The following is a 24,719-nucleotide window of genomic DNA, read 5'->3' as shown; positions in this document are numbered from 1 at the left end:
AAAGCTTTTATAGAAAAATTGTAAAGAATAATCAAATTATGAAAATGTTCAATTTTAAAACAGAATTTTTATTTCCTTCTGTCTCAAAAAAAAAAAAGGACCCAATCTCTTTAGCTGTTAATTATATTCCTGTAAACAGAGTAACCCTTAGGAATTTCTATTTGAACAATGGCATGCACACAGTTCTTAAATTCATTCCGGTTTCTTTCTTTTTTTTTTTTTTTTGTGCTGAACTTCAGCCAAACATTAAATTACCTTGGGAAATAAAAGGTAAAAGAGAAAGAAACACAAAGATGGTATTTGACCTTATTTTATGAGGACATTCAATCTTAATTTACAGAAAAAGAAAAGAGCTTTTTTAGTGTGAGAAGCATGAGAACTGGAAAGAAGTACAGAGTTTTTCAGACCAGCCTATTTTTCTAAGTTTGTTTTCCGGTAACTATGCTCTTGTTTCTATGCAGGTGAGGTTGTAGGTCAGGTGTGTGCGTGTGTCTATAAATCCACACCCATTTTTAACCAGAAACATCCAGAATACATTTCCAACAAGAGCACTGGCCAAGTCAGGTAAGCAAGCAAAGTTTCCAGATTACTTAATCAGTGGTCAAGCTTTGCTATATTTAAATCATCACCTTTTGCTATTTAAAAGTGAAGCTTTCAGTAAAGGGTAGGAAAGTAAAATGAATTTTTATTTTTCTTCTTTTACTGAACTGGATTTCCTTTGCTGGTTTCAGAGTTCTATCTCTATTTATATTAATGGTATTAGAATAAATTGACATCAAGCACAGAAACGACTCTTTAAAAAGTATTCTACGAGTAATAATAGCTCTTCTTTATATTAAGTCTTATTTTAAAATATAGGAACTTATAGTGTCAGTTACTTATGTTAAATTACTTTTGAAAAATAAAATACTAGTGTCAGAAAACGTTAATTGACCAATGTTTATACAATCTAATTGCTGACATATGGTTATGTGCCTCCCAAATGCATTTTAAGCTGCTGTAGGCCTGTAACCACGCCATATTTATCTGTGTTCCCCCGAGTAGCTTAACCTTGCAACTGATAAAGGACCCTCAGTAGTTTACACTATATTTTACCAAGGAAAGCATTATTTATTCAAAATCTACAATGTACAAGTTGTACTGCTTTGTCACAGGATATATTTAATATCTATTTTATAATTTATCAATGTAAAACCAGAAAACCATGATTTTTATTTTTTAATTAGAAAGTATTTGACAATAATACATAAATACTTAAAATTTTAAAGAAAAAATGGTTCCCACTTAACTCTAAGCTTGGCAGCTTTAAAATAGCAAGAATGATGAAGCTATGCTTTTTCTTTTTTAAAATGCAGATTCCACCTGCTTGTCTCTGTACCTAACATAGAAAAATCTTTCTAAAGATTCCTCCAGATTGACTTTTCTTAACTCTTCTTTATATCCAAGATCCCTGGAAGAATTTTAATGAAGTTTTGGACCCTATTCGCATGGAAAAGGAACAGAGGCAGATAAAATTTTGCACACCATTTCCAGGGGTTTTGAGCCTTCTCTAGCTCATCCACAGGCCTTCTAGAAGCCTGCTGGATCCAGGTTAAGATCCTGTCCTAGATGGTTGCTTCAGTTCCTCCACTGCAACTCCCAACCTGTCTAACGAAGGCTGCCTTCCCTGGCTTGGGCTTCATGTTCCAGAGTCAACTGTCCCTGTCCTTTACTAAAATCCACCCTTTTTTTGTTTCAGTCTTTAAAGTATAAGATGACCGAGGCCTTAAGGTATAAGATGACATTCTGAAATGTTTTATGGTTTAATAAGTTATGAGAACTTAAACTGAAATTCTTATCGGGCATCATGATAATTGTTTAACAGGGTTTTTATACGCCTGGAAAGAAAGGACAGGAGAGGAGGGGAGGGGAGAGGAGGGGAGGGAGAGGAGGGGAGGGGAGGGGAGAGGAGGGGAGGGGAGGGGAGAGGAGGGGAGGGGAGGGGAGAGGAGGGGAGGGGAGGGAGGGAGGGGAGGGAGGGGAGGGGAGGGGAGGGGAGGGAGGGGAAGAGAGGGGAAAGGAGAGGAGGGGAGGAGAGGGAAAAGGAGGGAAAAGAGGAGGGGAAAGGAGGGGAAAGGGAAGGGGAAAGGAGGGGAGAGGAAAGGAGGCCGGGCGACGAAGCTCACCCTTGTAATCCCAGCACTTTGGGAGGCTGAAGCAGGTGGATCATTTGAGGTCAGGAGTTTGAGATTAGCCTGGCCAACATGGTGAAACCCCATCTCTACTAAAAATACAAAAATTAGCTGGGCATGATGGCGGGTACCTGTAGTCCCAGGTACTTGGGAAGCTGAGGCAGGAGAATTGCTTGAACCCGGGAGGCAGAGGTTGCAGTGAGTGGAGATGGCGCCACTGCACTCCAGCCTAGGTGACAAGAGCAAAACTCTGTCAAAAAAAAAAAAAAAAAAAAGAAAGGAGACAGAAAGAGAGAAAAAGAAAAGAAAGAGAGAAACAGGAAAGAAAGAAAGAAGGAAGGAAGGGGAAGGGGACAGAAGGAAGGGGAAAGGGAAGGAAGGAAGGGGGAAGGGGAAGGAAGGAAGGGGAAGGAAGGAAGGGGAAGGGGAAGGGGAAGGAAGGAAGGAAGGGGAAGGAGAAGGGGAGGAGGGAGGGACTACTGGGGATTAGGGAGGGAAATAAATTAAGGTTAACCTGGAGTGGTAACGATTTTCAGTCCACAGAGGGGCTGTAATAGATACACCACTGGGAAGGGGAAACTAGTATAATGGGAGGAATGAGGAAATGTCTGGAGAAATCTAGAATCTGTAAACTTCTTTACCACCAAATTGTTGTTCTCCTCTACAACTGCGGTTGCTATTTTACAATAACTAGGTGATTAAAATTGCCAAATGTTTTACTAATGCCAAAACATTGTGTCTTATTTTTCATTTTCCACAGTGCCTACTACAATAAAATACAGCAACATCTTTGTTTGAACAGAATCACTAAAGAATCAGTCACTAGCCATTTTGGCTAAGGAATTTTACTATTTTGGTGACGAATTCAATACTAAATAATGTAAGTCAATAGGAAAGACATCTTAAAGGAACTTTAAATCAATGTGAAGGATGTCTGTATATTTATTTTATATTTTGAGGTAAAGTTTCAAAACTGCATGTGCCAACCATTTTCAAATGAGTTTTACATGCTAATGCTGTAACTAAACATCTCACAAGTATTAAAGACTTTCTGTAATATATTTATCAAGTGGTTTATGACCAGATCAGGCCCAACTTTGGACTTTAGTTTTTATCTTAACGTGCAAAGTACAAAAGACGCACATTGAGTTAAGAATCAGTTTGAATTCTAGCTAACCAGGAGAGAATGTAATCGTGACACGTCTACTCTTTTCTATACATATGTCTAATTTATAGTAATATGACAGTACTTGATTTTTATAAAGAGCTGTATCATAAACTGAAGGGCAAAAGTCTGAGTAATTGTTGGAAGGATGAGAAAGTCAAGAAACTATAAAGGAACTGAAGGACAAGAATCCTCCATATTCTATTTTTCCTCTGATTTCTATTTTAAGCAATATTTATTCATGTATAATCTTATCTTAGTATAGAGTTAAAATGTTCTGACCTATTTATTAGATGAAGGAGAATCAAAAGGCAAAGAATATTTCTGCATGCTAAAAGTCACTTCATAGTTTACAAGACATTAAAAAACATAATCCTATTTGAGTTTCATCTTGTTGGTGTGAACACTACAGGGCGGTTCAGAAGCAGGCTTTGTGTGCCCTGATCCAGCTCTCTTTTAATTATACAGCACTATGCCCTGGAGGCTCAGAACATGACTTCTCACCAGCTGAGCATGTATTGAGTTGATTAAGTATTTTAAAAATAAAACGTGAATGGAAGTTCTATGTGGTTGGTTAAACCATGTCAAACCAAAAAAGCAGAACAGTTTGTCATCACAGTATTGGTCCAACTCTTAGCAAATATCTTCTAATAATAGCTTGAAGTAACTCACTGGATTCTGAGAATTCCTTTCTGTCATCTAGCTTCTTCTGAGAGATTCTCTAGAAGACATGATGCTACACTCAGCTTTGGGTCTCTGCCTCTTACTCGTCACAGTTTCTTCCAACCTTGCCATTGCAATAAAAAAGGAAAAGAGGCCTCCTCAGACACTCTCAAGAGGTGCTGTAATCTCATTTTATTTTCTAAACTCAGTCATTTGGATTGCTTTTTAAAATATCTGGTGTCTTCACTCATAGTCTAATTATAAAGCAAATTCAACTAACTGAATGATTTTTGTTGTGTGTGACTTCAAAATGGATTTTCAAAAACAGAAGGAATCAGTTTATTTTAGGCAGTGAATCAAATCAACTAGAAAACAATAACATAAATTTGCATTATCTTTTGCCAAAATAATGGAGAATTGGCTTGCTGTCTATAACTTTGGTAACCAGAGTCCTAGAAAAGAATGATTGATTGCTATGTCATATTGGTGTCCTAATAGCAATTTAAGATTCCTCAAAATTTGCTCAAATTCCCAGTCCTCTATTTCCCAGTCCTCCAAAAAAAAAAATTTGGAATGATTTTATATAAGCCTTCCCAGAAAATTATACTATACCCCAAACCCTGAGAATTCGGGGTAACTAAGTCTTTGCTATATTGACTCTGGAAGACAGTGGTTTTAGACATAATCAAGGATTACCATTGGCTACATGTTTAGAAAACACTTCTTTTTGTACTTATTGTTTTACTTTGGCCTAAGAAACAAATATATATTTATGTGTAAAGAAACACTTTATAAAAAAAATTCTTTTTTTTTTTTTTTTTTTTTTGAGACAGAGTCTTGCTCTGTCACCCAGGCTGGAGTGCAGCGGCACGATCTTGGCTCACTGCAAGCTCTGCCTCCCAGGTTCACGCCATTCTCCTGCCTCAGCCTCCTGAGTAGCTGGGACCACAGGCGCCCGACACCACGCCTGGCTAATTTTTTGTAGTTTTAGTAGAGACGGGGTTTCACCGTATTAGCCAGGATGGTCTCGATCTCCTGACCTTGTGATCCACCCGCCTTGGCCTCCCAAAGTGCTGGGATTACAGGCGTGAGCCACTGCGCCCAGCCAAGAAAATACTCTCAAAGTTAGTTTCTATATCTCTAAGTAACAGAAGTAGGAACAGAATTATTTGTCCCCACATAGCTATTCAAAATTAGCAGTATTACCACAAAGTACTTGACCATTCGTTTGCTCCATTCACATTACCACTGCAAATAGTGGTCAAGTGCCTTGTAGTAATACTGCTAGTTTTGAATAACCATGTGGGAACAAATAATCCTGTTCCTACCTCTGATATATATATGTAATATATGTTATATATATGTAATATATATGTAATATAGATGTAATATATATAATTATAACATAAATTATATATTATATATGATATATATTATAGTATACATTTATGTTATAATAAATTATATATAAATATATGCTATAATATAAATATATTATATAATTTCAAATTCTAAAACATTGACTTGCTTCCCAAGTACACTCATTTCTTAACAGATGTATTGAGTGCCAGCCAAGTGCTCATCAATGTTAACCTAAGCTAATTAACTCTACTTCAGTTTAACAAACACACAAACTATATATACAGAAAGTCAATATATTTTTGCAAAAGAAAGGAATGAAAAAGTTGAAATATTTTCCTAAACATAACTCTCTCTATATATATAAGCCTAATTGTTGTAAAACAATGAGCTCAGTAGCCTTAAAGTGACAAAGACTAAACTAGTTATTGCCCTTAAAGATTTTCCAGGTCTGCATTAAGCAGCACTGTGATAACTATACCTCAAGGCATCAATATTCTGTGTGCTAACTTGTAAATGTTTATTTAAAACTCTTGTTGAATGTTTTGAAAAATATATTACATTTGTATGCCCTATTTTAAACAACTTAAAGGTTCTGTTATTTCAATTGATAAGAAACCAATTTAACACACAAGATGACTGATATTAGCTGAGAACACCATTATTGAGAATTGGTTTATATTTGGCAAAGTCTTTTACCATCTATTGCTACATGGGAGACAATGGAGAGAATGAGGCTCAGAATGAATGAAGATTAAAGGTAGGGGTGAGTGGGAGGAGTCTGGATACAGTATAAAGTAGCATATGGAGCCCCTTAGATCACAGGGCAGCACCAGTTAAGTAGAGAAGGTAGTAAGGAGAAAAGGAAGATTAATTAGAAAAAGGTAGTAGAAGGTTCAGGGAGAAAAAAATACACACACATAGAGTGATCCAAAAAAAATCCAGCTTCCTTTGAATCAGAATTGCTGAGTACCTAGTCCAGTGATTGGCAGATAGTAAATACTTAATATATGTTAGATAAATGAATAAAATCTCAAAAGACAAGAAAATATAGCCAGAGATAGAGATAGGGCTAGAATTAGAGTAATGAGCAGAAGCCATGAAGTGCATTTAAACTGTGTACCAGCTTTGACCTATTGTGATTATAACAGAGTATATAAAAAAATCATTATAATGCAGTATGGCTTTCCTACAGAGCTATGGACAATTTGTTGAGAATAGAGATTATATTGCTCTATGTTTGTATTCCCACTGCTTTGTGGAGTAAGTTATGTAGCAGATGTTCCTTTACTGTTTGTGGAACTAAATTGAGCAGGAGCAGAGAATAGAAATTTTCCCCACTGCTAATGCTCCAGCATTGAATGATATTTGCAACAGAAGAGGGAAAATTAAGCAGAGGCCTAGTCTCACTAGCTGTTTTAGAATAACTTTTACTTAACGTAAAATGTGGTGTATAGATATTGCATGTGTGCAACCAAAGTTGGAAAGAGAATCTTTCAGGATTATTACAGAGAGCAAGAGTTCCTGTTAAGATGTGGCATTAAACTAACAAGAGATGTTTTTCAATGTTAACATTTTAAATCAGGCAAAAAAAAAAAAAACAAAAAACAAAAATGTTGCTGGTGAGTATATAAAATGATGCAGCTACTTTAGAAAATAACCCAGCAGCTCCTCAAAAATATAAATATAGAGTTACCATTGGATCAGCAGTTCTGCTCCTAGGTATATACCCAAGATAAATGAAAATATATACCACTCAAAAACTTGTATACATATGTTCATAGCGGCATTATTCGTAAAAGACAAAGAGTGGAAACAACCCAAATATCCATTAACTGATGAACAGATAAATAAAATATGGTATATTCATACAATGGAATAATATTTGACCATAAAAAATGAATTAAATAATAATACATTTCACTGTAAGGATGAACCTTAAAAAGGTCATGCTGAGTGAAAAAATCTAGTCACAAAAGCCTACATATTGCACGATTTCATTTATATGAAATGTCAAGCATAAGCAAATCTATAGAGACAGAAAGTAGATTGGGGTTTCTTAGGGCTGTGGCAGTTGAAGAAAATGGGGAGCAGGTGATAGCTAAATGGTATAGGGTTTCTTTTTGAGGAGATGAAAATGTTCTAAAATTGATATGATGATGGTTGTACAATTTCGTGGATATGCTGAAAAAAGTATACATTTTTTTTTTTTTTTTTTTTTGAGATGGAGTCTTGCTCTGTTACCCAGGCTGGTGGAGTGCAGTGGCGCGATCTTGGCTCACTGCAACATCCACCCCCAGGTTCAAGCGATTCTCCTGCCTCAGCCTCCTGAGTAGCTGGGACTACAGGCACATGCCACCACACCCAGCTAATTTTTGTATTTTTAGTAGAGACGGGGTTACACCATATTGACCAGGCTGGTCTTGAACTCCTGACCTCAAATGATCCACCCACCTCAGTCTCACAAAGTGCTGGGATTACAGTCATGAGCCACCATGCCTGGCCAAAAGTATATATTTTCAATAGGTGAATTGTATTGGTATATGAATTTTATTTCAATAAAGCTGTCGCCAGAAAACAAACATGAAAAACAAGCAAAAATCATGGAATCATATTTATCAAATTATTATCATATTTACCATGATATTAAAGCCAGAAACTGTGGTCTGACAACATTTGAAACGTACAAGAAAATCTGGGCCCAAACTGACTTCCAAATATTGCTAATTTTCACATTAATTCAATCTCTCTCATTCGTAGACTGAGACACTTCCTGAAAATACTCAGTAATGTTTTTGGAGGTTCTGCACGTTCTTCTCCTTGATGATCTTATTGTTTAATTGCTAATAAACATTCCCAACTACTCATACTATTTCTTTAAGGCTAATGCGTTCTCTCTATATTCATTGCTTTCTATTTTTTCTCTCCATTATTTTGGGTGTTTCCAAAACACATGTGTTTTATTATGTCTCTCGGCCATGAAATTCCCACACAAGAATTTTTTCCATGTCAATTCAAAGCAAAACTTGGAATTCCCTTATTTCACAATGTATACTGATTTAGAAGAGGTCAACATCTCTTGGGACCCAAAATAGGAGGACATTGTAGAGTACAGCCCACAGGATTCCTAATAATATTACAAAGTATGCAAAGATGAACTGTTACTTTCCAAACATTCCTAAAGCCACAGCTTTTACATTATCCAAAGATGTCCTTTCAATCAGCTCTAATCATAACAACATGTATTAAGCACTTACTGGGTTCAAGGCCATGGGCCTTGAGGTTTGAAATGCAGTAGCAAAACCTCAGTACGGCAATCTAAAGGGAAATCACCTCCATATCTTGTGAAAATTGTGTGTCCTCTGCACCATATGTCAGCCAACAGCTTGATGGCTTAGTTAAATATTTGTAGGTAGATATCTGATTAATAGATACCCATTTCAGAGCTCTTCTCTAGTTCTGGGTTACTGCATTGATTTCTCTCTTCTATTTCAGGATGGGGAGATGACATCACTTGGGTACAAACTTATGAAGAAGGTCTCTTTTATGCTCAAAAAAGGTAACATGCCTCTCAGCTCATTTTTTTCCTTTTATATGTAGTAGACTCATAATAATTGTACATACTTATGGAATATAGAGTGATATGCTGATACATGTACACAATGTGTAGTGATCAAATCAGTGTAATTAGCATATGCATCTCCTCAAACATATCATTTCTTTATGGTGGGAACACTCAAAATCCTCTCTACTAGCTTTTTAAAAATATACAATAAACTATTGTTAACTGTATGTACCCTATAGTGCTGTAGAATACTACTTGAAATTATTCCTCCTATCTAGCTGTATTTTTGCATCTATTAATCAACCTCTCCTTATCCTTCCATCTCTGAACCCTTCCCAGCTTCTAATAACCAGAGTTCTACTCTCTACTTCTATTAGTACAACTTTTTTTTAAGCTACCCTGTATGAGTCAGAATTTGTGGTATTTATCTTTCTATATCTGACTTATTTCACTTACCACATCCTCCAGGCTCATTCATGCTGCTGTGAATGACAGCATTTCATTATTTTTATGGCTAGGTAATAGTCTACTGTGAATATATAACACTTTTTCTTTATCCATCCATCCATTGATGGACATTTAGGTTGATTCTATATCTTGGCTATCGTGAATAGTGATTCCATAAATATGGAGATGCAGATATCTCTTTGATACACTGATTTTTAAAATAAATACTCAGTAGTAGGAAAACTGGATCATATGGTAGTTATATTTTTAGTTGAAAATCCTCTATATGTTTGCATAATGGCTGTACTAATTTACATTCCTACCAACAGTGTATAAGAATTCCCTCTTCTCTGCATCCTCACCAGCATTTGTTATTTTTTATCTTTTTGATAATATCAGTTCTAACTGTGGTGGGATAATATCTCACTGTGGTTTTGATCTGCCTTTCCCTGATGATTAGAGATGTTGAGAATTCCTTCATATCCTTGGCCATTTTTGTGTTTTCTTTTGAGAAATGTCTATTCAGATCTTTTGCCCATTTTAAAATCAAATCATTTGGGGTTTTTTGTTGTTGAGTTGTTTGAGTTCCTTGTATATTCTAGATATAAGGCCCTTGTCGAATGAATACTTTGCAAATAATTTTTCCTATTCTACAGGTTATCCGCTTATTCTTTTGTTTCCTTTGCTGTTCAGATGCTTCTCAGGTGATATAGTCCCATTTGTCTATTTTTGTTTTTGTTGCCTGTGCTTTTGAAGTCTTACCCATACATATTTTGCCAGGAACAATGTCCTGAAGGGCTTCCCTTATATTTTCTTCTAGGAGTGTTATAGTTTGGGGTCTTACATTCAAGTCTTTAGTCCATTTTCAATTGATTTTTGCATATGGTGAGAGATAGGAGTCTAGTTTCATTCTTCTACATATGGATATCCAGGTTTTCCTGCACCATTTATTGAAGAGGGTATCCTTTCCCCAATGCATGTTCTTGCCACCTTTGGCAAAAATCAATTGACTTTAAATATGTGGATTTATTTCTGGGTTCTCTATTCTATTCCATTGGTCTAGGTGTCTGTTTTTATACCAATACCATGCTGTTTTGTTTACTATAGCTTTGCAGTATATTTTGAAGTCAAGTAGTATGATGCCTGCAGTTTTGTCCTTTTCATTCAGTATTGCTTTGAACTATTTGGAGTCTGTTGTGGTTCTATACAAATTTTAAGATTTTTTATTTCTGTTTCTGTGAAAAATATCATTGGTATTTTGATAGAGATTGCATTGAATCTGTAGATTGCTTTCAGTAGTATGGTCATTTAGCAAAATTCATTCTTCCAATCCATGGCATGGGATGTCTTTCCATTTTTTGGTGTTCTCTTCAATTTCTTTCATCAATGTTTTATAGTTTTTATTGTAGGGATCTTTCACCTCCTTGGTTAATATATTCCTAGGTTTGTGTGTGTGTGTGTGTGTGTGTGTGGTTTTTGTTTGTTGTTTTTTTGAGATGGAGTCTCAATCTGTCTCCAGGCTGGAGTACAGTGGCGCGATCTCAGCTCGCTGCAACCTCCGCCTCCCAGATTCCAGTGATTCTCCTGCGTCAGCCTCCTGAGTAGCTGGGATTACAGGCACATGCCACCATGCCCAGCTAATTTTTTATTATTAGTAGAAACAGTGTTTCACCATGTTGGCCAGGCTGGTCTCGAACTCATGATCTCAGGTGATCCACCCACCTCAACCTCCCAAAGTGCTGGGATTACAGGCGTTAGCCACCACGCCTGGCCTTTTTGTGGTTATTGTAAATAGCATTGCTTTCTTGTTTCTTTTTTTCAGCTAGTTTGTTATTGTTGTATAGAAATGCTACTGGTTTTGCATGTTGATTTTATATCCTCCCACTTTCCGTTAATTTTAACAGATCATATAGATACCTCATAGATGAATCAAAAAAAGCATTTTAGTTTTCAAAAGGATGCCACAAGTATTTGCTCTGCTATTGTATGCCAAAGGGACTAATAGTTGCTATTAGAATGCATTTTATAAACAAAAGCTCCAAATACCTCTGTATTAATGTCTTTATTACTCAATCAAGCTTTTAAGTATGTTGTATAAACAAAGTAGTATTACTTATTAGGCATTATACAAGCTTAGAGAGAAAACTGGTTTAGGGAAGCAGTTCTAAGGCCTGCCTGTTTGAATATCAGAGCAATTTGAGTAGCTTTTTAAAAAATCCAAATTTATAATCAATCAGTCAAGTATTCCTTGAATGTCCACTGCTATGTGCCAGACACTGTTCTAGGCTCAATGACCAAGTATGATACCATTTTTATTCTTAAAGACCTACTAAGTTTTTGGGAATGAAGCTGAGAAACATATTATTAAAAGCTCCCCAAGAATTAATGAAATATCTAAAGAACATTCTATGGAAATACTCTTTAAAGATGAATAAAGATTCCAAATTGACTATTGTTTCAATATTGGACAAGTATTAGAAAAGAAAGAAGTCTACAGAAGAATCTTACTTCCAAATATCATTGTAACAAACAAACAACATATTAGTAAGGAGCACCAGCAGAACATTTAAAAAATATACCCTGATAAATTGAGGTTTAGTCTGGGAATGCCAGGGTGGTTTAGGATTAAGAAATGTGCTAATTAAAATAATTTAATATTTATAAGGAGACAATTCATACAAGTATGTCTCATCTCCATCAATTCTGAAAATGCATTAATAGAATAAAACATCTATATTTGAATTTTTAAGACTTTGTATTTGACAATATTAATTTATTTAAATTAACCCAACAATAGCATTCCAGCAGTAGCAACAACAACAAAAAACCAACATCATGCTTACTGGGAAAACAAATAGAAGTGTCCCATTAAAGTGTGGATAAGACAAGTGTATCTACAATCACAACAATTACTAACATTTTTCTAGAGGTACTAACTAATGCAATTATAGGAGGAAAAAGAAAATGTACAAAGGAAAAGTTAAAATATCTTTATTTGCAAATGATAATTTATATATGTGAAAAACTAAAAAATTTAAATATTCAGAATAACAAAAATTCTGTTGAATTAGATGAGAATTGATATTTAAAAATTGACTGCATTTATATATAGAAAAACACATCCAAAAAAACTTGTAAAATACCTCATTTACAATGACAAAAAAGAAAATACCCCAGAACAAACTTGACAGATGTGCAAAATCTATATGAACCTAAATACACTGAAAAGAAAAAAGAAATTTCCAAACCAATGGCAGTGCTTATTATATTCTTGGATAGAAAGACTTTAACATCATAAAAATGCCAATTCTCTCTATACTTAAAAAACTTTTTAAGACGATCACAATAAATTGTGATAAGATTTTTTTTTTTTTTTTTTTTTTTTTTGAGACGGAGTCTCGCTCTGTCTCCCAGGCTGGAGTGCGGTGGTGCGATCTCGGCTCACTGCAAGCTCCGCCTCCCGGGTTCACGCCATTCTCCTGCCTCAGCCTCTCCGAGTAGCTGGGACTACAGGCGCCCGCCACCACGCCCGGCTAATTTTTTGTATTTTTAGTAGAGACGGGGTTTCACCGTGGTCTCGATCTCCTGACCTCGTGATCCGCCCGCCTTGGCCTCCCAAAGTGCTGGGATTACAAGCGTGAGCCACCGCGCCCGGCCGGTGATAAGATTTTTTAAAAAGATAATTCTAAAATTGAAATGAAAAAATAGACATGAGTAGTTAGGATAGTTAGGAACATTCTGAAAAGAGAGCAATAGGGATTAGGCCTTTATCATTATTAAACATTTTACAAAGCAATAATAAACAGTAAGGTACTTGTAAATACATAAAATATAACTAAAGTATAGAAATAAAACTTTGAATGTAAATGGATTTGGACCTCCAATCAAAAGACATGGAGTGACTCAATGGGTTAAAAAACAGGTTCCCCCTGCCCCCTGCAAAAAAAAAAAAAAAAAAAAAAAAAATTTACAAGACCCAAGTATAGGCTCAAGCGATCCTCCTGCCTCAGCCTTTCAAGTGGCTGGGACTACAAATGTGTGCCACCACATGGGCCAATTTTTGTACTTTTGGTAGAGACATGTTGCCCAGTCTAGTCTCAAACTCTAAGCTCAAGCAATCCTCCCACCTTGGCCTCCCAAAGTGCTGGGATTACAGGCATCAGCCACCATGCCGGGCCTCACTTCACCTTGAAGGATGTTTATTAACTGCAATTGAAAGGATCAAAAAGTATATCCTATATAAATGGAAACAAAACAAAAAAAGTAGCTACACTTATATCAGATAAAACAGACTTTAAATCAAAAAATGTAAACAGAAGCAAAGAAGGTCATTATATAATAACACAGAGATTAATTTACCAAGAAGGTATAACAATTATAAATATATGTTCATCCAACATCACAGTACCTAAATACATAAAGCAGATATTAATAGATCTGAAAAGAGGAATAGATTACAACACAATAATAGTAAGGGACTTCAATACCCCACTTTCAACAATGAACAGATCATCCAAAAAGTCAATAAGGAAAACGTTGGACTTGAACTACACTGTAGACCAAATGGACCTAACAAACATATACAGAGCACTTAATCAAACTGCAAGAGCAGATACGTTCTCATAGCGTAGGGATTATTTTTTAGAACAGATCACATGATACACAAAACAAGTCTAACAAATTTAAGAAGACTGAAATTACATCAAGTATCTTTTCTGACCATCAACAGATGAATTGATAAAATATGGTATATGTACACAATAAAACACTATTCAGCCATTGAAATGAAGGAAATCCTGAATAGCTATCCAAAGAGCCTATCTCCTTTGATGCTCACAATCCACTTAAAATTAAAGCAGTATTTAAAAGTCATTCTATATACCCAGACATTAGTCTGGGCAATGATTTTTTTTTCATATGACCTCAAAAACATGAGTAACAAAAGCAAAAATAGACAAGTGAGATTACATCAAACTAAAAAGCTTCTGTACAGCAAAGGAGACAATAACAGAGTGAAGAAATAACCAACAGAAGACAATATATGAAAGCCGTACATCTGAAGAGAGGCAAATATGCAAGGAACTCAACTCAGTAACAAAACAAAAATGGAATTTGTGTTTTAAAAATGGACAAAAGACCTAAATAGACATTTCTTAAAAGAAGACATACAGGCTGGGCACAGTGGCTCATACCTATAATCCGAGCACTTTGGGAGGCCAAGGCGGGCGGATCACTTGAGGTCAGGAGTTCGAGACTAGCCTGACCAACATGGAGAAACCCCATCTCTACTAAAAATACAAATTTAACCAGGCGTAGTGGTGCATGCCTGTAATCCCAGCTACTCGGGAGTCTAAGGCAGGAGAATCGCTTGAACCTGGGAGGCGGAGGTTGTGGTGAGCCGAGATCGCACCATTGCACTCCAGCCTGGGCAACAAGAGTGAAACTCCATCTCAAAAAAAAAAAAAAAAGACATACAAAGGGCCAACAGGTAGATGAAAACAATACTTAACATCACTAATCATTAGGGAAATGCAAATTAATACCACAGTGAAATACCACCTCACTCCTTTTAGAAAGGCTATTATCAAAAAGATGAATAATAGCAAGTGTTGGCAAGAATGTGGAGAAAAGAGAACCCTTTTACACTGTTGGTGGGAATGTAAATTAGTACAGCCATTATGGAAAGCATAATGTATGGAGAGTACTCAAAAAATTAAAAATAGAACTACCATATGATCCAGCAATTCCCTGCTGGGCATATATCGAAAAGATAAAATCGGCATGTCTAAGAGATATCTGCACTCCCAGGTTCACTGTAATTTGCAACAACATAGAAGAACCTGGAGAACATTATGGTGACTGAAACAAGCCAGATACAGTAAGACAAATGTCACATAATCTCACATGTGTAATCTAAAAAATCAAACTTATAGAAACAAAGGAAAATGGTGGTTACTAGAGTCTGGGGGTGAGGATGGGGAGTTCTTGCTCAAAGGACACACATTTCAGTTAAGTGAAATAAATTGAAGAGATCTGTTGTACATTGTGGGAATAATAGTTAATAACAATATATTTTATACATGAAAATTGCTAAGAGTAAATTTTAAATATTCTCACCACAAAAAATAAGTATGTGAGGTGGTGAATATGTTAAATAGCTTGATTTAGCCACTGCACAACACAACAGATACACATATCGAAACATCATATTGTACACCATAAATATATACAACTTTTACTTGCCAAATAAATAAGTAAATCAATTATTGATAGGTAGTTGACAAACTCCATAGATAAATAGATACTACAGGAATTTTTTAATACAGAAAGTGGTATTTTAAATCAGGAATAGGGGAGACACGTTATGTAATAATTAGTATCAGAAGTTGATAGCCATCTGGGGAAAACAAATAAATTTGCATCCATATCTCACATTTATGCAAAAATAAATTAGAAAGATATAATTATGAAAATTAAATCGTTAAGGTGCTAGAAGATACTACTGCAAAATTTTATTTCTTTAAATGCTTGGAATAGGGGAGAACCAAGATTATAGTGAGGCAGGAAAGATACCTGGGGTATAAAAATAAAGCCTCTAATTTGAGTCCTCTAGATGCTCCCCTGGCCTCATGCTAGTGCTGTGTGCTAGGCTTGAGCTTAGCCAAACAAAGAAAAGGAGAAGATAAAAGAAAAAGTCTAAAAAGAAATTACTAATATTTTCAATTACATGGAATTTTCTGCATAACCGAAAACTTACAGTAAACAAAGGAAAAATATTCTTTTAAATGGAAAACTGCAGCACATATTACAAGGGTGACTTTCTCTAATATACAACATACTCATATATTAATAAGAAAAAGGTCAACAAGTCAACAGAAAAAAGTGAGCAAAGATTATGAAAGTTCACAGAATAGAAAAATAACTCAAACATATAAGGTTGACTATTTTTTATAAGAAAGACAAACCACATTCGTTTCCCTCTTTTCACCTGTTGGAGAAAAAAAAATTTAAACTAATAACCAGCTTTAGTGAGAATAGCGAAAACAATTACTGCTCACACTACCAGAGAGAGTATGAACTGGTACAGCTTCTATGGAGAATATATATCAGAATTATAAATGCACACACTCTTTGACCCAGAAATTCTACTTCTGGAAATGTATTCACAAACATACCCACCTATGTGCAAAATCATTTTTTAAAAAAACAGCATGGTCTCTCATTTCAGAAACCTGGCATCTTCAGGGACAGTTACCTGCTTTTTAAGCAGGTGAATTATAGTTTAATGTACTACAAGTCCTATACTACGGATGGGAACTATTACAGCTTATAATGTCAAAAACTTTTCTTAGACCAAAGGTATCTTCCACAAAGGTAACAGACTGGATTGGTCCATCATTCAATGATTTTCTAGAGTGTAGAGACATCTCTACTATTACTGCCACATCATTAGGTGTGAATAACTGAAGTCATAGAGAAAAAATGAGTCTTCTACATTAGAAGGTAAGATGTTTCCAGCTAGAAAAATAGGAAATCTGTCTTCCTTAGAACAGATTTATGGTTTAGAAAATTCAAAAGACTACCTGTCTGAAAATGAACCATGGGTAGATAAATATAAACCAGAAACTTAGCATGAACTTGCTGTGCATGAAAAGAAAATCGAAGAAGTTGAAATCTGGTAAAAAGCTCAAGTCTTAGAAAGGCAACCAAAACAGGATGAATCTATTTTATTAATAACAGGTCCTCCTGGATGTGGAAAGACAATGACCAAAAAACACACTATCAAAGGAGCATGGTATTCAAGTACAAGAGTGGATTAATCCAGTTTTACCAGACTTCCAAAAAGATGATTTCAAGGAAATGTTTCATACTGAATCAAGCTTCCATATGGTTCCCTATCAGTCTCAGATAGCAGTTTTCAAAGAGTTTCTACTAAGAGCAACAAAGTATAACAAAGTTACAAATGCTTGGAGATCATCTGAGAACTGATAAGAAGATAATTCTGGTTGAAGATTTACCTAACCAGTTTATCGGGATTCTCATACTTTACATGAAGTTCTACGGAAGTATGTGAAGATTGGTCAATATCCTCTTATATTTATAATCTCTGACAGTCTCAGTGGTGATAATAATCAAAGTTTCTTGTTTCCCAAAGAAATCAGGAAGAGTGTTCTACCTCAAATATTAGTTTCAATCCTGTGGCACCAACAATTATGATGAAATTTCTTAATCAAATAGTGACTATAGAAGCTAACAAGAATGGAGGAAAAATTACTGTCCCTGACAAAACTTCTCTAGAGGTGCTCTGTCAAGGATGTTCTGGTGATATGAGAAGTGCAATAAATAGCCTCCAGATTTCGTCTTCAAAAGGAGAAAACAACTTATGGCCAAGGAAAAAATGAATGTCTTTAAAATCGAATGCCATGCTGTCAAAATCAAAACGAAGAAAAAAAACTGATAGGGTTTTTGAAAATCAAGAGGTCCAAGCTATTGATGGCAAAGATGTTTCTCTGTTTCTTTTCCGAGCTTTGGGGAAAATTCTATATAGTAAAAGAGCATCTTTAACAGAATTAGACTCACCTCGGTTGCCCTCTCATTTATCTGCATATGAACGGGATACACACTTGTTGAACCTGAGGAGGTAGTAGAAATGTCACACATGCCAGGAGACTAATTTATATCTTCACCAAAACTACATAGATTTCTTCATGGAAATTGATGATATTGTGAGAGCCAGTGAATTTCTAAGTTCTGCAGATATCCTCAGTGGTGACTGGAATACATGCTCTTTACTCAGGAAATATAGGACATCTACAGCTATGAGAGGTGTGATACATTCCAGCAAAGCCGGAGGATATGCTCATTGCCAAGGAGGAGAATCAAGTTTTTGACCGTTGCACACACCCCAGTGGTTTCTAATAAATAAAAAGTGTTGGGAAAATTGCCTGGCAGCAAAAGCACTTTTTCCTGACTTCTGCCTACGAGCTTTATGCCTCAAAACTCAGCTACTGCCATACCTTGCTCTACTAACCATTCCAATGAGAAATCAAGCTCAGATTTCTTTTATCCAAGATATTGGAAGGCTCCCTCTGAAGCAACACTTTGGAAGACTGAAAATGGAAGCCCTGACTGACAGGGAACATGGAATGATAGACCCTGACAGCGGAAATGAAGCCCAGCTTAATGGAGGACATTCTGCCGAGGAATCTCTGGGTCAACCCGCTCAGGACACAAAGCCAGAAACCTGGTCTCTTCCTCTGAGTCAGAATAGTGCCAGTGAATTGCGTGCCAGCCAGCCTCAGCCCTTTCCAGCCCAAGGAGATGTGGAAGAAAAGGTAATAATAGAAGACTATGAGAGTGATGGGACATAGAAGGCAGCCTGCTAATCAGATTGCTACTTCACAGATTCATTGTTTCATTCAGTGGTACTTCAGCAGAGTTAATATACTTCTCTGATGAATTACACAACAGTTTGTTAATTCTCCGTTCTTGTAGTATTTCATCACGAGAAACTAACTCTTCTGTCACCTTGAAGTAAATAGAAGATCAAGCCTTCAAATAATCTCTGAATGTTTTTCTGTAGGATTTATTAAATCTCTGAGTGGTTTAAGGAGAGGTCAGTGTGTATAAAGTGTGTTTGAACATTATGCCAAATATCAAAATGTGAAGGACTAATTCAGAATGCAAAAACTTTATAGGGGGTTGTAAATATGAACTATACAAGAGTTTAGGATGCAATTATGAGTGTAAAGAAATTGTGTGCCTTAAAAAAACAGCATGTTTAGCAAATAAATGTACAAATGTAAATGTTTAGGAACGATCTAAACACAAGAGATTGGAAACAATTTAAATATCCATCTTTGGGGAGACTAATAAGATAAAATATATAATAGAATATAATATAAAAGAACAGTGGCATATCTAAGATTTATATTTTAAAAGCAAAATGTAGATACTTGTGTGCTAGTATTTTTGTTTTTTAAAAAGAAATAAATACACATAAATGTGAACATGCATCTGGGTATATACAATATATAAACATATTCATATAGATTTTCAGTTATATGACCTGAAAACCTCTGGGAGAAAATATAAGAAAAAGTAATACAGCATAGTTACAGAAGCCAGCAGGAGGAAGAATTTTTATCTTTTTAACTTTTTATGGTTAAAATCAAAATGACCCCCCAAAAATGTATTAAATAGAGAACTCCCACTCAGGTTGTTTGTACATTCTGCAATGTGCAAGAACGAAAGGATATGAAAATAGCCAAATATTAACAGCTTTTTTGTAAAAACTTTTTAAAAAACTAAATTTAAAAGTCTTTGACTTTCCTGAAATCTTATACTAAGTGTTCACTGGAAATGAATACATTGTTCATAATATCCCTTTATCTCTGGATACAGAATTGATTTTCTCTAACTGCACTATAGAGTACATAAGAATTACCTAATAAGCTTGTTAAGCTACAGATTCCTGAAACCACCCCAACCCCAGAGATTCTGATTAAATGGGTCTGGGATAAAGCCTTTGGTTTTTTGTTTGTCTCTCTGAGACAGAGTCTCGCTCTGTCACCCAGGCTGGAGCGCAGTGGCGCCATCTCGGCTCACTGCAACCTCGCCTCCTGGGTTCAAGTGATTCTCATGTCTCAGCCTCCAGAGCAGCTGGGACTACAGGCTCACGCCACCATGCCCAGCTAATTTTGGAATGAAGCCTTTCCTAATTTTGGAATGGAGCCTTTGAATTTAAGTTCCTAATAAGTTACCTAGTGATACTGATACTATCAGTTCTGGGACCACAAATACAGTAACACTGCTATTGACTATAGTGCTATGATTTGTAAATCTGAGATTACTACTGTAAGTCTTATTGAAGCTAATAAAATTTTAAATCTAACTCTACTGTATGTTTTGACCCAAAGTTAATCATTTGACTTAATTCCATACTTTCTTTGTTTAGTAAGAAGCCATTAATGGTTATTCATCACCTGGAGGATTGTCAATACTCCCAAGGTAATTTTAGCCCCTGAGATCTTATTATAATATATAATATTTCCAATATAAAATAGGAAAAGTGACCTGGTAATAATAGCTAAGAAGGTGCTCAGCAAATCCCATTAAAAACAAATAGGCAACTGCCAGAGTACCATCATTTTACTAAAGGGCTTAAAGACCACAATGATTGTTATCAATCTACTGAATATTTCTATTATATTCCCTTGGGCATTAGATATTCCTCTTCTTCCCAAGAAAAGAAAAGGGTGAGCTGAGAGGGTGTAGAAACACTGAAAAAAAGTTGTTGTCTTAACCAATGAGTCAATGAGTTACATAAAATTATAAAACTAGTGTCTTCACTGTGATTAACCTTTGATGTCTCCTTGAACGGACTGTCCCTCATTGCTTTCCAATGAGGGACAAAGTGGCAATAGGCCAATGAATTATTAATATTTACACCTGAGTTATATATGCAAACAAATGCTAAATATTAGCTTTATTTTGCTATGTTACATTAAAGGTCTCTTGATCCTTAAAACTAACTGGCAATTTTGTTTTCCCCTACAGCACTAAAGAAAGTATTTGCCCAAAATGAAGAAATACAAGAAATGGCTCAGAATAAGTTCATCATGCTAAACCTTATGGTACATAAACTTTATGATGTTTTCTTAATATTATAATTTCATGGAAAATTCTTTTTCTTTTTTTTTTTTTTTTTTTAGACAGAGTCTCGCTCTGTCGCCCAGGCTGGAGTGCAGTGGCATAATCTGGGCTCACAGCAACCTCAGCGTCCCTGGCTCAAGCAATTCTCCTGTCTCAGCCTCCCAAGTAGCTGGGACTACACGCACCTGCCACCATGCCCAGCTAATGTTTGTATTTAGTAGAGACGGGGTTTCACCTTGTTGGTTAGGCTGGTCTCAAACTCCTGACCTCAGATGATCCATCCGCCTCAGCCTCCCAAAGTGCTGGGATTACAGGCATGAGCCACCGTGCCCAGCCTCCTTTTTTTCTATTTTTAAAGGACAAAGAGCTAAATGTTGATAATACAGAAAGTTATATGGAATTATAAAAGGCCAAAATAGAATTTACTGACAGTCACATAAAATCATCTTGAAACTATCAAAAACAAATGAATCCAATAACATTCTTTTTTTTCTTCTCCTGCTAGCATGAAACCACTGATAAGAATTTATCACCTGATGGGCAATATGTGCCTAGAATCATGTTTGTAGGTATGTATGTGATCTCATTTCATCAGATCTACAAAATTAGTAAAAATCAGCATTCTTGCTTTTATTTTTAAATGCTAGTTCAAGTACTATTCTTTTTAAAGATAAGTCATTTCTAATCCAATAATATCAGCTCTTGTTAGTTCTACAATCAAAATCCACTATATCTGTAATTTGAAAATTTTAAGTATTTTTTCAAAGCATGTATGCTGTTAAATCTGTATCCCAATGTACTTTCAATATAGTGCCCCAGACTAGCCTGACAGAGATCTATGACACACTAAAAGGAGAATTCAGGTTAATTCATCATGAACCGACATGTATGAAAACTAATTTTGCTTATAAATTGGCTTGACATTTGTTTTAGATTAAGAAACAAAAATGATTTTAAGAACATTTTATGGATGTAGCCAGAGGCCATTATCCTAAGCAAATTAACACAGAAACAGAAAACCAAATAGTGAATGTTCACACATATAAATATGAGCTAAACACTGGTTACACATGGACATAAAGAGAGGAACAATAAACAATAGGAACTCCAAAATGGGGGAAGGAGGGAGGGGGCCAAAGGATGAAAAACTAACTGTTGGGTACTATGTTCACTATTTGGGTGTTGGTTCAGTTGAAGCCCAAACTTCAGCATCACTCAATATATCTATGTAATAAACTTGTACACATAACCCCCAAATATAAAATAATAATAAAGTTTTTACAAGAGTAAAGAAAAGAGCATGCTAAATTATACTTTTGTGACTTGGTTTTTTTCTTGACAGACCCTTCTTTAACAGTTAGAGCTGATATAGCTGGAAGATACTCGAACAGATTGTACACATATGAGCCTCGGGATTTACCCCTATGTAAGTATTCACAAATGATCTCAAACAGTGGTCATAGCTGACCCCTGACTATTTGTTAAGGGCCAATGATGCCCTACATCAGTGCTTCTACACACCAGTCACTGAGGCTAGTGGTGGTGTTTAAATGCCAACTTCTAGCTCCCACCAAAATCAGAATTTTGGGGGTAGCTCAGAATCTATTTTAACAGGGATGTCTAAGGGATTTTATGATTACTAAATTCTGAGCTCACTAAAAAGAATATAGTACACGTTAAAATGACACAAACTTGAGACAGTTCATTCTTCTAGTATCAAAGATATCATGTAGATTTCATCAAATGATAGTAAAATCATTTCATCTTTCTTTAATGCCTATAAGCAAGGAGGTACAGTCTTACTTAGGACTTTAATCCTTTTTGTTTTCTTTTTTTTTTTTTTTTTTTTTTTTTTGTAAAGACAGGGTCTTGGTTGCCCAGGCTGGTCTCAAACTCCTGGCCTCAAGTGATCCTCCCACCTCAGCCTCCCAAAATGCTGGGATTACAAGCATGCCCTACCATGCCTGGCCAAATCTGTTTTTTACAACATTCATTATCAACTATATTTAATAAGACAACTGTGCCTATAAGATCTAGCAATACTAATACAAAGTGATCCATTAAAAAAAAAGAGGTACTCCTCAAAACCCCTCTGATGAAATTGTTCAAGATAAAGTTGATCAACCAGCTCTCAATGGTCTAATCCCTAAATTTACATGTACACTTTTAGCATATTCTTTAATGTCATAGACGAATTCCCATATTCAAAGCTATTAATTTAAATGGGTCAATTTCAGGTTCTAGAGTTAATAGATCATAGCATTTGTACTTTCATTTATTAATAGCATAATATATATTAACTCTTATTTCAGTGATAGAAAACATGAAGAAAGCATTAAGACTTATTCAATCAGAGCTATAAGAGATGATGGAAAAAAGCCTTCACTTCAGAGAAGTCAAATTTCATGAAGAAAACCTCTGGCACATTGACAAATACTAAATGTGCAAGTATATAGATTTTGTAATATTACTATTTAGTTTTTTTAATGTGTTTGCAATAGTCTTATTAAAATAAATGTTTTTTAAATCAGACTGACAATATAGTTTTATTTCTGCCTCATCAGTAGCAAAGAAAGCCTGCCAAGAGTTATAGTGGAGACAGGAGGACCTAAATAAGAGATGCCTATACCGTTTGACTCTGTTTCTTCACCTCTCCTTCACTCCATCAACTAATCTAATTTTATTTTTAATTTTCTAAATTTTTTTTTTTTTTTTTTTTTGGGACTGAGTCTCGCTCTGTCGCCCAGGCTGGAGTGTGCAGTGGCACAATCTCGGCTCACTGCAAGCTCCGCCTCCCGGGTTCACGCCATTCTCCTGCCTCAGCCTCTCCGAGTAGCTGGGACTACAGGCGCCCGCCACCACTCCCGGCTAATTTTTTGTATTTTTAGTAGAGACGGGGTTTCACCGTGGTCTCGATCTCCTGACTTCGTGATCCGCCCGCCTCGGCCTCTCAAAGTGCTGGGATTACAAGCGTGAGCCACCGCGCCCGGCCAAATTTTTTTTTTTTTTGAGATGCAGTCTCACTATGTTCCCCAGGCTGGTCTCGAACTCCTGGGCTCAAGCAATCCTCCAACCTTGGCCTGCCAGAGTGCTAAGATTATAGGCCTGAGCCACTGTCCTGGTCTAACCACCAACTAATCTAATTTTAACTCTGTCTCCTCCACTGTACCATACCTGCTAACCCAGGTCATAAATGATCTCCATGTTACCAAAACAAGTGGATAAATCTCTGCCCACTTGTGATTTTAATTTTTAGCTACATATTACAGCACTAACCACTTACTTCTTTTCATACTTTACACTAAGACATTTAAAACCTAATTATATTTTAAAACTTCAACTACATTTATTTATTTATTTATTTATTTATTTATTTGAGACAAAGTTTTGCTCTGTTGCCCAGGCTGGAGTGCAGCGGTGCACTCTTGGCTCACTGCAACTTCCACGTCCCCACCGCTACCCATTCAAGCTATTCTCCTGCCTCAGCCCCCCAAGTAGCTGAGATTATAGGTGTGTACCACCACACCTGGCTAATTTTTGTATTTTTAGTAGAGACAGGGTTTCACCATGTTGGCCAGGCTGGTCTCAAACTCCTGACCTCAGGTGATCTACCGCCTCAGCCTCCCAAAGTGTTGGGATTACAGGCCTGAGCCACTGCATCCAGCTACTTGTTTTTCGTAATTATTGGGTAGAT

At 36.0% G+C, this 24,719-nt stretch overlaps 1 protein-coding gene and 1 pseudogene across 1 annotated transcript; both read left to right on the top strand.

Annotated features, from left to right (window-relative positions):
* Positions 1-524: 524 nt before the first annotated feature.
* AGR3 (anterior gradient 3, protein disulphide isomerase family member) lies at positions 525-23,562 on the top strand. The gene is made up of 8 exons (XM_003252610.3): positions 525-564; positions 4,040-4,175; positions 8,854-8,917; positions 20,328-20,380; positions 20,930-21,006; positions 21,531-21,594; positions 22,368-22,451; positions 23,338-23,562. The coding sequence occupies exons 2-8, from the start codon at positions 4,067-4,069 to the stop codon at positions 23,385-23,387; spliced, it is 501 nt and encodes a 166-aa protein (XP_003252658.1). The 5' UTR covers positions 525-564; positions 4,040-4,066; the 3' UTR covers positions 23,388-23,562.
* LOC100603800 lies at positions 16,703-18,741 on the top strand (annotated as a pseudogene).
* Positions 23,563-24,719: the final 1,157 nt, after the last annotated feature.

The sequence above is a fragment of the Nomascus leucogenys genome, chromosome 11, assembly GCF_006542625.1.
Source record: "Nomascus leucogenys isolate Asia chromosome 11, Asia_NLE_v1, whole genome shotgun sequence".
NCBI classification, from domain to species: domain Eukaryota; kingdom Metazoa; phylum Chordata; class Mammalia; order Primates; family Hylobatidae; genus Nomascus; species Nomascus leucogenys.
The sequence above is the reverse complement of the archived record's forward strand: the minus strand, read 5'-3'. Positions and strand labels throughout refer to the sequence as shown.